The sequence below is a fragment of the Peromyscus maniculatus genome, chromosome 14, assembly GCF_049852395.1.
Source record: "Peromyscus maniculatus bairdii isolate BWxNUB_F1_BW_parent chromosome 14, HU_Pman_BW_mat_3.1, whole genome shotgun sequence".
Taxonomy (NCBI): domain Eukaryota; kingdom Metazoa; phylum Chordata; class Mammalia; order Rodentia; family Cricetidae; genus Peromyscus; species Peromyscus maniculatus.
In genome coordinates, this window is record NC_134865.1 from 54,084,887 (window position 1) to 54,097,805 (window position 12,919).

Genomic DNA, 12,919 nt, shown 5'->3' on the forward strand with positions numbered 1-12,919 from the left:
CAGCTTCCAATATTGTTGTAACTAAATCTTTCTAGTCTTGGGGGATAATTCTGTTTTGGGTTGCCCATGAATTTAACATCTGCTTCATATAGGGTGAATACATACTGTATGAAACAACTGCTTCCTTAAATCTCCTCAAATATAACATTTTTACAGGATTCCAGTTAATTTCTGCATAACCTTGGAGTGTGCCTGTCATCTGATGGTCATTCTTGTATGGTAACTGGATAAACTAAGCTTGGTTTTCTAATAACCTTGGGCTGCCCCTCTTCAGTTTCATCATGCAGTAGTACAGTAGGTTTTGTCTAAATTCCTCTGTCTGTGACTGAGTTTTTTTTTTTTATTAGTAGGTCGGTCTAAAGCTTGTATCTTATCAGTTGTAAGTCTTTTTAAAGTTTGTATCTTATCAGTCAAATTTTCATATTTGGCACAGTCATCAAACCATTTTTTAAAGGATAAAATATGAATTACCAAACTGGTAATAATTATGATCGACATTATGTTAATCCCTGCTAAGTTGGTTATCCCTTTAATTTTTTGATTTTCAAAACATCCATTGTGGAACCATACAGTGATCTAAATTTCTATAACATAATATTGCTCTCCATTCTTAGCATGAAAAATGGAGACACCAGATCTGCTAATGGTGACAGCGTAGACGGTACTGTGTGGGGGTATCCAGCTGTAGGGAGGGCAGGGCAGGTGGGGCGTCCAGAGATGATATTTGGCTGTGTGGGCAGGGAGGGCGAGTGCAACAGAATGCCCAGAGCCAAGCTAACTGCATGCCTAGGCGGGGGGGGGGGGGGGGGGGGGGGGCACCACGGTACTGCTCATGCACCATGTGGGGAGGGGGAGTGAGCCACCTGAAAATCGAATCTGGGGAAACAGGTAGGAAAAGCCTGCAGCTGGGACACAGCATTAGAGGGGACAGAGCCTGCTGTGAGCGCAGAAGGCAGCTGCCCAGATGACAACGACGACGACTGTGGCAGTGATGGCTCCTCACCTGCTTTGGTGTGATCTAAGACCACGATTGGATGCCAGATATTTTGCGTTCTTTTATTGTCTTATTAATAAATAAAGCTTGGGGATCAGATATTAGGGTATTAGCCTGATAGATCCACAGAAGGATGGAGAAAAAGACCAGCTGCTTTTCCACCTTAGATTGAAAAAGCCTACAAATCTTTCCAAGCCCCTCCTTATGCCTCTCTGAATCTATCTTCATCTGAGTCCACCAGAAAACTCTATGGTTCATTCAGTCCACCCCCTGACTCAAGGCCCAACTCCATTGTCTGTCTCGGAGCAACAGTACAAACAAGTCTCCAACAGATGTGACCTGTTCCATATTTCCTAGGGCTCATCTTGTGTCCCACTCCTTTCTTCCAAAGAAGTGCCCAGTGCCTCCCACAACAAGTTGTCCTGACTGGATGGCAGAGGAGGATCTGGACATAGCAGTAGACACCTACCTCGCATACCACCTCACTTCCCTAAGTGAGTGCCAAAACACGTTCCGAACTTCACTTCCTTGTGCCAAAGACGTGTTCTCCAACTTCAGCTAGTTGGACTAGATTGGGTGGGGACAGAGGGCTCATAGGATTAGACATCACTCTTGAATGAAACACATTCCAGCCAGGTAAACAGGGTGTGGTAGAGGCCGACCCAGCCCAGCCTCTTTCTGAAGAGCTGTATGCTTAGGTCTGTTGTAAAAGCTTGCTATCTGCCCATCCAGGCCCTGACATTCCTATGCAGCTGAGGCCTCTAGACTGGCCCAGCACCTCTTTTCCTAGAACTTTCTCTGCTCACATGTCCTCTCTGAGTCCTGCTTGCAGTTTGTGGGTGATTCACATTCTGGCCACCCCTCCTTTGGGAGGAAGGAATAAAGAAAAGGGCTAGGAGGAACTTCCACCAGGACTGGGGGCACCCTCGCCGCGCTCTAGTTCTACCTCCTGGCCTTTTCAGTCACCAGGTTACTATTTAGGGCAAGAGGAAGCCTTGAATCTAGAAGTCTGGGTATGTGGAATATCTGAAAAGAAGTTAGTAACAGAGAAATTATCTCCAAGTTACTTTCTTTGTAATTGCTCTAATGAATAGAAAAAATAACTTATATTTATTGTAAAAAAATAAGTTTAGAAAATTCTGAGAGCACTCTAAAATTATCCACGTTACCTTTCTACAAACATATTTGGTTCTTTCCAAGTCTTTTTGGTATACCTACCTATAAAAATGTATTTTTAAAAAGGTCTGAATGGATATATATATATATATATATATATATATATATATATATATATATGCATTTTTTTTTGAAACCAGGTTTGTCCTGGAACTCACTCTATAGACCAGGCTGGCCTAGAACTCAGAGATCCCCCTGCCTCTGCCTCCCAAGTGTTGGGATTAAAGGTGTGCACCACCACCACCCTGCGGGACCAATTTTTTTTTTTTTAAATATTGTTTTTGTTTCAATTATTTGAGACAGAGTTTTACTGTGTAGCTCAGGTTGGGCTCAAACTTGTGAACCTCCAGCCTAAGCCCCGTTTGCTGGGACATAGGCATGTATACCTGGTTTTTGTCCTTGACAGTTCTTATGCCCCGCCTTTTGACTGCCCTTGGACACTTCCCTGTCTCCTCAGCTGTTCTTGAATAATCTTGGTGGTTCTAGAACAATCCAGTCAATGATAAACTAGACTGGAGCCAGGGGTGAGCCAGGGTTTATTTTGAGAACAAAGGGAGGCGTGAGGATGGCTGCAGGAGTGTAAGCCTATTAAGAAGCTGGAGCAGGAGTCTGAGGGCGACTTGGGCTACACAGGAGACGATCTCAAAAACCCAAAAGAAACAGAGATTGATATGAGAGGATGCTGCTGCATCATTTCCTTCCTCCTTCCCCCTCAACCTCACCTTCTTCCCCCAACCCCGTGTGTGTGTGTGTGTGTGTGTGTGTGTGTGTGTGTGTGTGTGTGCGCACATATGTATGTGGAGGTCAGAGGACCCCGGGTATTATTTCCCAGGTGCCATTGCCATCTGGCCTCCCCACTTTTAGACAGAATTTCTCACTGGTTTGGATCTTTGGATCTCACCAAGGAGCCTGGACTGACTGGCCAGTGAGCCCTGCTTATCCCTGCCTTCCCAGCGCTGGCATTACAAGCATACACCACCACGTTCACCTTTTCTTATGTGGGTTCTGGGGGTCAAACTAAGGTCCTCATGCTTGCAAGGTACCAACTGGGCTATTTTGTCAGGCTCGCTTCCACCCTTCAGGGCTCTCAGGGACATCTCTAGGAAGTTGTCTGTGAGGCCCCAGCTCAGGCTCCACCCAGTCCATAGTACCCCCCACAGCATCCCATTACAGCACTAACTATACTTTATTAAACAGATTTCTTCGGGCTGGTGAGATGGCTCAGATAATAAGGGGACTTGCTGCCAAACCTGACGACCTAAGTTTGATTCCTCAGAACGCCCCATCGGAAGGAGTGAAAGGAGCCTTTTCTGTCCCCTGCATGTTAAGCTTCACATCCTTTGCCCCGTACTTACCACCCATCAGCATCCCTCTTTTAAGGCTCCTATGGTCAGTCTGGGGTCTCAAGGACCCTCAGAGGTCTCTCACCCATGGCTTTTTTTTCTACAGCATCTTCTTATCTCTCCATACTCATTTCCTATGGGTAACAATTCCCTGGGAACAGCCTGGTTACTTGGACATCTGGTTTAATTAAAGAAAGAATGGGTTAGAACAAGCCACACAGGACCACAGCAAACCAGGAGTAACCATTATGACAGTTTTATTCAAGTCTCTGAGAGCCCTGGTGTTGGGACCAGGCCGAGATCAGCATTACACTGTAATACAGCGGGAGCTTGGCCACGGAACCAAGCCTGCTTGGCGTCCCTCATCACCAATGTACAGTACCTCGAAAGAAATGAAAAGAAAAAGCCAAAGGAAAGAACCTGAAAATAGACTTCCTTCAGGACACTTCCGTCTTTAAATATTTCTGACAACACACAATAATTTAGATTCCAAAGGAAGTGAGGGCTCAATTCGGGACACATGGAGAAGAGGGAGACACTGGCACAGGAAACTTGTAGTTAGGTACTGGAGGACAAGACAAACAGGACGTTCACTGTACTTCCTAGACTCACGGGCCCTAAGGGGAGAAAGCCCTAAGGAAGCTTTTGCAGAAAACCAGAGCCCAACCAATGCCTCTCCTGCAACCTGGAAGAGAGCCCCAGACTGCCGTCTGTGGATGGCGCTGTGGCTGCGGACAGATGAGAAGAGAGGGTCAGCGGGAGCAGAACATTAGCGTTCACCACCTCCCTGCTCTGCTGCTGCAGATGGGTACCAAGGCTCAAGGAGACAGAGGGGCAGCGGCGTCATCTCCCTAGAAGTCGGGAGCTGGAGTAGGCTTCCAAACTCAAAGAACTGGGGACCCAAGAAAGTGGGGCTACAACGAGGAACACCAGGGAAGCTAGAGCTGGAAACAGGAAAGAGAAATGGAGCCTTGGTAGGTGGTCCTGGGAGCGAGGGGAGCTACAGACATCCCAGTGAGCTCAGAATCCCTGCAGAGGGGAGACACATGAAGGAGAAAGAGCCTCCATCAGCAAATGGAGTTTGCTGAGCTCTGGGGGGGGGGGGGGGGATCACAGGTCAGCCAGGGCACACAATACCTTAGGAAAAGGGTCATTTCAGAACCTACATGGCCCCAGGCTGGCCTAACTTCACCTCAAGGCTTTTCAACAGTGGTCTAGAAATGTGCTCCCAGGCTAGCGTCATGTCTTAAACAGATCAGCGACCTGCTTCCCAGCTCTGTGACGCCAGGCAATCAGCATGAACTCTCCATGTCTGTTCACACATCCTTGGATGCAGGCAATACCCACCAACTCTGGGGAGTACCGTAAGACATCATGAAATGTCTGCACATTTGTCCAGACAGAGCCTCCTATGTGGATGATTTACTGGTTTCTTAAGATTTATCATTCAACTCCATACCTGGGCCAGGAAAAACCCATGTCTCATTCTGACAGTAATGAAGAAAATAAAAGTTATGTGCCCGTCATCTCGGCAACTGGGAAATGGAGGCAGGAGGATCAGAAGTATAAGGTCATCCTGGGCTATACAGCAAGTTCGAAGCCTGTCTGGGCTACATGAGACCCTGCCCAAAGTAATACTACTAATAATAATAATAAAAAATAAAAGCCATAGCAGACATGGCCTTCAAACCGGAGGTAGAATAAATGATTGAGTGAAATGACGATGGAGGGAAACAATGGCAGGAACCTGACACAGGCGGGTGTGTGTGTGTGTGTGTGTGGTGTGTGTGTGTGTGTGTGTGTGTGTGTGTGTGTGTGTGTGTGAAGGGACTATTTAGAAGGCTTGCTGGGTAGGGGTAGAGACTGCAAAGCTTAACGTGGGGGGGGGCAGCAATGACAGAAATCCTCCATTCACTCACTTCTGAGCTCTTGGATGAATGACGCTCTTCACTTCTAGAATTCCCAGAGAAGCTGGAGTCAAGAATGTACAGGCTTCTCTCTACATGATCACTTTCCTTCTCCTGGAATACACAAAACCCTGGAAAATGACTTCCAAGAGCTTGAAAGGCAGCCCGAGAACATGAAGGAACACGAACGAAGGAAAAGTCGCCCCAGCTACAGGGCCAACGTTAAGAACTGGGTGCTTCACCACTGTATTTGAATGCAAGTGCTCCCGGGGGTGACGAGCGGCACTTAGAACATGCTGTGTGGGGTGGAAACGAGAATAAGACATCACACCTATGTTAAATGTCACAACCCTATCTGGAGATCCAGGAGACAGGCAGGCAGGGCCTAGACCAGGTTGAGATGAGTGAGGCACTTGTGTCGGATACAAATTTCAAAGGGATGTTAAAAATAAAATAAAATGTAAAACATCAGCAATCAAAGGCTAAACCATACTTCAATGTCACTTTCTAAAATGCCAAAATTGGTAAAACCACCCATGACATGATCAGTGCTTAGTCTTAAGGCCGTCTTGTGCAGGTAGCAAGGTGGGAAGGATTTCAGGAAGGAGAATAACATAGGACTTTTGAAAGACGGTCTTGAGTGACTGCAAAGCACACCATATCACTCTGTGGGGTCTTCACATGTCAGGGTTTCCCTTACAGCCGTTCTGACCTCAGCTTCCACCCGTCCTGCCCTAGTAAGAAAGGCTGGTCTCTGAACACTAGATTTGAATTTCCCACCCAGGGACACCACCTAGCTGTCATGTTCACACCTGACAATCAAAGGGCATGACAATTAGAAGGGAAGCCAGGGGCAAGGAAACCAGAGCAGCACGGAGCATGCCCTCAGACAACCCCCCTCAATCACCAGGATCTTCTCTTTCCAACACAAGACTCAAGGGGATGCAGGGACCAAAGTGTAAGAAACCAAGAAGGAGCAGTCAGTCCCAGGGCAGAGCTCAAGAGAACCCAGGATCCTGAAAAGGAAGTCTAGGGTTTCCCCAGCAGCTCAGGGAGGCCAGGATGCCTCCAGGGTCCACGACCAGAGATGGACAGAAGGGACAGTGAATGGGAATACCTGGAAACAGTTCATGAAAAAGTAAAAGAAACTCACCTGGTCTGCAGAGCCAACCAGGACCCCGGGGCTGGGTTACGCTAGTTAGAACCATATTAATGAGCCTTAATCAAACAAGATTCCTGTTGCTGGCTCTCACCCTTCAACTCAGTACCAGAGATGGCGAGCCTCCAAGCAGCAAGGCCAGGAAGAGTCCAAGGAGAAGGGCTTTTCTCCTTTTATGTGCTGACTTTATTATAATTTGTGAACTAGGAAAATAATGTTTTGCCATCTGGAAATGTGTTCCCAACAACTCTATCTTGACAAGAAGTGGTTCTCAGGTCAAGCCAAGGACAGTGACAAGAGACACATGACTGAGTCATATGAAATGGCCAGTACTGGCCTTTGACCTCCAATCATACATACATTCATGCTTTTCTCCAAGGGAAGCAATCTTGCATGGTGGAGCTATCTGCGCTGGACATGGGGCTCTGGCACCACACACTGGAGAGACAGGGTCTTGCTATGTTGCCCCAGATTGACATCACATCTGGAGCTGAAGCAACTGTCCTGCCCCAGTCTGGGTTTCCAAGAATGTATCACTGAACCTAGCTAAGATGGTAGGTTTCACAGTTAGAAGAATTTTAAATAGGATTGCGAGCATCACCCCCAGCTCACAAAGGGGCTTCTGGGGGCCAGATACTGGCAAATTTATAACTTGAAAATGGACTGCTTAAGTCTCCAGGTTCTTGCCACCCACAACTCCCTGAGGGCCAATCTTAACATCTGCCCCTGAATCTAGTCTGGACAGTCAGTCTTTCCTTAGAGAAAGTCCAGTACTTCACCAGCAAGCAGGACCTGCCTCTCCTCCCAGGCCTTCTAGAGGCAATGAGATGTGTGCTTCTGAACTGCCGGACTGTGCCGTTCTTCATACACCAATCCAAAGGCACATGATCAAATACATACCTGATCGAAAGGTCAGGGTTCTGCATCCATGGTGGGGTACCGCTGGACAGATGGACACTTAGGCCCTGAGGTGTCCACTCAACGGCCACCCAGGCTGCAGGGCCCTGCGTTCTTTACTCTGTTAAAAGTAAGCTTGATGTTGATAGGTCTCTGCCTAGCACTCGGCAGGTGCAGCTATGGGGAGTGGGTGGGGGTGGGTGGCGGAGGACAGGAGAGGAAGGGCAAAGGAGAGGAACTTCACGAGTTTCTCACGGGGCAAGGAATGTCGACAACATGGAGCCGAGGGAGGCAAAAGCATGGAGTAAGGGCCAGGTCTAGACAGCCAGCAATGTCTTGTGTCCCTGAGCAATAGCCTGAGTGTAAAGGGGCTTGGTGAGGAGCATCAGACTTTGGCACATGATGTCCCATGGGCGAGGGGCCCCTTTCCCAAAGATTCTTCCAGAAGTGGCCCGATTTCAAACTCTTATCAAATGTGACCCTGGGGATGACCCTAAAAGGGTGGGGACAGCTGTCCCTACGGCGCTTTCACCAAGCTCGCTCCCATTTCCTCAGAAAGACACAGACGGTAAGGACACCCAGCCGGCCAGGCTAAGTGGGGGAGGGAATGAGAAGACAAACGATGCTGTTGTCACCTGGGCTACATAGCGTGGCAGGAGAGCAAATGCCTGGCCCACGCGCTGGGTCAAGCCAACCCCAAATCTCTCCTCTTCCAGAAGCCAAAGGATAAAACCCGAGGGAAGATGCCCCGAGGCGAAGGGGGTGAGAGGCGCACTGTCGGCTCCAGCACATTCATCCTGCAAGGGAAGACGCTGCCCCTCGAGTTGGTAGGGAGCCACAGGGTTCCTCTGCCCTCACAAGGGAAGTATAGGAGAGGAAATATATACTTCCTTTTTACAAGGAAACCCGAGAGGGGTCAAGACACAGGACGGAAGTCATGCAAGGAAAGCAGAACAGAGGAGCAGGGCCAACCTGTGCTGTCTCAGAGCCTGGTGGCCAGACTCAGTCATCCAAGCAGCGCCTGTCTGTCTGTCTGTCTGTCTGTTTTTGAGACACATGTATCAAATGTAAAGGAAAATGATGTCATCTTGTAAAGGTCAGAAGGAAAAGCTACCCTATTCTGAGTTGTCCAGATGTATGCTATTGTTATTATGACGCCTACCAGACCACAGGGATGTCAAAGAACGCCAAGTGAAGAGCATCCGCCACAGCTTCCTAGAAATAGCAGTAAGGATAATGGAGGCATCTACTCAGTTCCAACGGTATGGATTCCCCAAGGGTAAGCACTGGGAACTGAAGACCTGAGGAGACAGCTAAGATCCTGTTAGCAGCCCCAGGACGGCAGCCGCAGGATAAGGAACACCTGCTCTAAGCAGAAGGCAAGTCTTTGAGGAAAGGTAGTTGAGAGAAAGGGAGGAGCTGGCTACTGTCACCCGTGGGTTTATTCACAGCGACCAGGCCTGTTCCTAACCATGACCACCGAGGGAGGAAACCCACGTCACACAAACTGACTTCCTTAGCATTCATCCCATCTCCAAGCTCGCACGAAAAGTGTGGCAGATAGTGGTCCAGCACCGCACAGGTTTGGAGGAACCGAACAGGACATCCCCCCATCTCAACACACGCTCACGGCCCCGCTTTCTCTTCTCTCAGGTACCATCGTTTCTTTAGCAAAGCCTTCCTCTGTCTGAACATTGGGTGCACAGGAAAAGATTCCACCTGTCACTCAATGGCAGGTAGCTATCACACGGTGTGTATTCCATCTGCAACACCCCATCTTTCCCAGAAAGATGTCCACAACCAAACACGGACTGGAGAAAAACCCTGCGTGGGGCCGGAGCACGGGCTGGAACCAGCTGCAGCCCACCTTAAAGCCTTAGTGCAGCCAAGGCATGCAGATATATTTGCGGCTTGGATGCAGGGGTTTTCAGAGACCCAGAGAGGGGCACAGAGCAGACTATCCAGTCCTCACGAACAAAGCATCATCATTAGGTTGGTTGGGGCTTCTGAGGGGGCTCACAAGCTCTCCTCTCCTATCTGAGGAGTCGGACTGGTGGTGGTGTGGGGGGGGAGGGGGCAAAAGTAATCTCTTACATCCTCATTTCACAGAACCAAGAGGAAAGATGAGGCTCTACAGCCAGACCCTGGCTGACACCGGCAGCACCGCTTCCCGGTCGAGTCTAGGGGGCTGTAAGGTCAAGCCAAAGGCAAATGGGCTCATAAGGAACCGTGGAAACCAACCTCACCCCTTCCATGCCTCAGTTACAGGGACGCAGCAGGGATATGAAATCTGTCACCTGTCCCACGTGTACAGCTCTAACCCATGGGCACCCAGGCAGCCAATACGGGGAGCCTGCAGACTGACCCCGACACCACCAGGCACTGTGACCCCAACCAAGCTGTTACTGTCACGTAAGGGCCAGGGCGCGCATACAACACAGGGGGCCCAGAGGAGGTGGACGGCAAAGAAAATACGTGAGAAAGCTTTCGACGAAGCTCGGTATTCAAGTTCAGGAAACACATACTAAACCGGTCAGCACTAGCCTCTCTGGCGGGCCTCGCTGTCCAGCTCACGTGCAGGGCCCAGCACAATGGCTGTCTGTGCAGAGACAGGTGGCCTTGGTCAGCGCCCATCAGCGGACCACCGAGCACTTGAAGAACTGTATCACGCTGCTGCCTCCATACACCCAGAGTTATTACTAAGGGTTCCGTTTACTTCAAGGGTATCACAAGGTGCCCAAGTCCGATGAAGAAATCCCCACTGTTCCACATCCCAAGGCCCAGGACCCACCCCCATATGTTATCCTGACATACTTTGGATATGTCAGTGAGTCACATTGGACCTGCAGGCCACTGATTCCAGGAACGAGAGGAAAGAACAACAGAGTCCCAACAAGACAGGTCCATGCAGGAGCTGTGTCTGACCTCAGACCTGGCATCACTGAGTGTGTCTCCCAAACAACTATTCCTGAGATGAATATGCTTCTATTCAAACCTGGTGTAGCCATGGCCTGAACCCAAGGGGGTAGATGGAGCCATTCAGCAGGTGTTGACTTCTGCCTCTGTTTCTAAAACCCAAACCGAAACCAAGGAGTGACTCTAGGGCCCTTTCTACCCAACCTGACCGTTTCCCCCGCCTGCCTGCCTCCTCTCCTCCCTCCCCACACTCTCAGTTCTCACTGGGATCTGCACAGGTAGGCGGCACCAGGTCTTTCAAGCCCATTGGCCCTCATTAAGGCCAACCTGTCCCCACCAGCTAGCACAAAAGGACTTCGGACACAAGACACTCATCACACACTAAAGGAGACACTGAGTCACGGGAAGACAAGCTAAATCAATCGCAGAACATCAGTACAGAACTCAGGGCTGACAAAGGGACTCCAGGACAGCTCCGGCTGAGGAGATGAGGCAGTGGATAGATTTGGCTGGATGACTCTGCAGTGTCACCCTGAAGGTGAGGAAGACCGGAGAGGGAGGGTGGGGACATGCCTTCCTTCACCTACACAGCCAGAGCTGACACAACCCCTCCAGTGAACGTGGAAAAGAGATCCTGCAGGGCAGGAGACCCCCCCTGAAGTGGCTGGCCCTGCTTCCACCCCTTCCATCTTCAAAGTGCATTCTGAGTGCAAGGAGGAGGTCTGGATCCCAGGGGGCCTAACTGAGACAGGGCTGTGCCAGCCAGCTCCCTCCATCTCCTCCGGCTTCCCCCTTGCCCACCCTGACCCTCCTTTTCACACTAAGACCAGAACTCCTGCTGGATCTCGTAAGGGGAAGGCCCGTGTGTGTTCAGTTCAGCTCTGCACAGGGGCACCGTGCTATCCTGGCTCTGCCCCTCGGCATCCAGGTCCAGAAGCGTCCGCTCAGCGGGGGGCAGTGGCCCTGCCTGCAAAGGGAGCAGGGCTGGGAGTCCAGGCCGCTCTTCCACAGTGCTGCTGCTGCTGGCAAAGCACGAGTCCAGGTTGCTGGGAGTCTCTGTGCTGGAGCTGTTGGCTGGGGAGGCGCTGCGGGCATGGCTGGGAGACACAAACCACCACGGGTCCAGCCGCTGCCGGTTGGCAGAAGGACGCGGCCGAGGCAGAAACTCCAGGGTCTTGGGTCTCTCTAAGGTGGAGTCCCGCTGTGTGTTCCAGCGCCTCGGAGTTGGGGGAAAGACCACATTGGGGTCGGGGAGACGGGGGAATTCACCTGGGTCTCGGCTGGGGCTGGGAGTCTTCAACATTCCTGGTCAGGGAGACAACGGGAAAGACATCAGGCGATGGCGTCATGTTTCCGGGTGAGATACGCACCTTCCCCATGCTGCCATATGCCTAGGCACGTGGGCCAAAGGAACTAAACTAAAGAGCACCTGCTGTGGGTCACGCAGTGTGCTGCAAGGTGCTAGGGATATGGTAGTGAACTAGACACCAAGTAGCCTTGGGTCAAGTAATAACAACATATGGGGGTGGGGTGGGGGAAGGTCACATGAATAATGAACCAATTTAAAGGCAAAGGTTGGGAAAGGACTTTTAAGATGGTCACTTATGTTTGTAAGTAAAGTTTTATTGGGACATAATCTGGATACACTCCAAGGCTGCTTTCCATTTACCGTAGTATTGCTGAGTAGTTAAAAAAATTGTACAATCCACAGAACCTAAAATATTTACCATCTGGTCCTTTCCCAAAACAGTTCCCTGGTTTAAGGGAATGCCTGTTGTTCCGTGTTCACCTATGTAATAATCATACGACAGGAGAAGAGCTAGGTAGCAAAAAAAACGTAAAGATGATTCATGCTGTCTTTACTCCCAAAGAGGTCACACACCCGAGTGTAACAAACAAACCTGCAGGAGGAGGAGTCAAACAAAATGCTGGGGCACGACTGTCCCGCCCACTTCAACCTCTCCAGAGGGGTGTGGCCACCTCTGCTTCCCTCACGGGGCTAGGGGATGTTTCTTAGGCAGACTCGGGTCTTTCAGGGAGCAAGGGAGCAGGGCAGCAAAGCCCTAGGTTGAAAGCATGAATTCCCAGGAGCCTCTGGGGTCGGATGCAAGGCGAGCTCGTGCACGTGGGCAGCCCCCCGCCGGACACGTCTCCGGGTCTGAAGGGACAGGGGTGATGACTCAAGGAGGAGTGATGGCGAACATAATGGGTGAGTGGCGGCTGACCTTAGGTGTGTCTCTGAGCTCACGCCATAATGGCAGGGCCCAAGCATGCGGCAGAAAACACCCTTCCTAGGTGTGGTCAAGATTCCTTCCTTGTAGCTCCAGGATCTTTAGGAACAATAAGCTTGCCGCTGGGACCACTGCCCTGCACCAGAGCAGGGTCTCAGCGTGCCACTGGGTCCATGCTGGCTCTTCCTGGAACCGGCCTGTCTCCTTTCACCACCAGGAGAAGATGCCCATGGTCCACCAGGGCAGAGAGAAGTCAGCCAGCCCTGGACACCCTGCCCATCCCAGATCGTATCTCT

At 50.4% G+C, this 12,919-nt stretch overlaps 1 protein-coding gene across 4 annotated transcripts in view; it reads right to left on the bottom strand.

Annotated features, from left to right (window-relative positions):
• Nucleotides 1-3,746: 3,746 nt before the first annotated feature.
• The window catches only part of Map3k9 (mitogen-activated protein kinase kinase kinase 9), a 76,444-nt gene continuing 67,271 nt past the window's right edge, over nucleotides 3,747-12,919 (bottom strand). For all 4 annotated transcript variants that reach the window (XM_042260860.2, XM_006973078.4, XM_076550980.1 and 1 more), the window contains one exon: nucleotides 3,747-11,697. In XM_042260860.2, coding sequence (XP_042116794.1) covers nucleotides 11,213-11,697 — 485 coding nt within the window. In that variant the 3' untranslated portion in view covers nucleotides 3,747-11,212. The remainder of the gene's footprint in view (nucleotides 11,698-12,919) is intronic.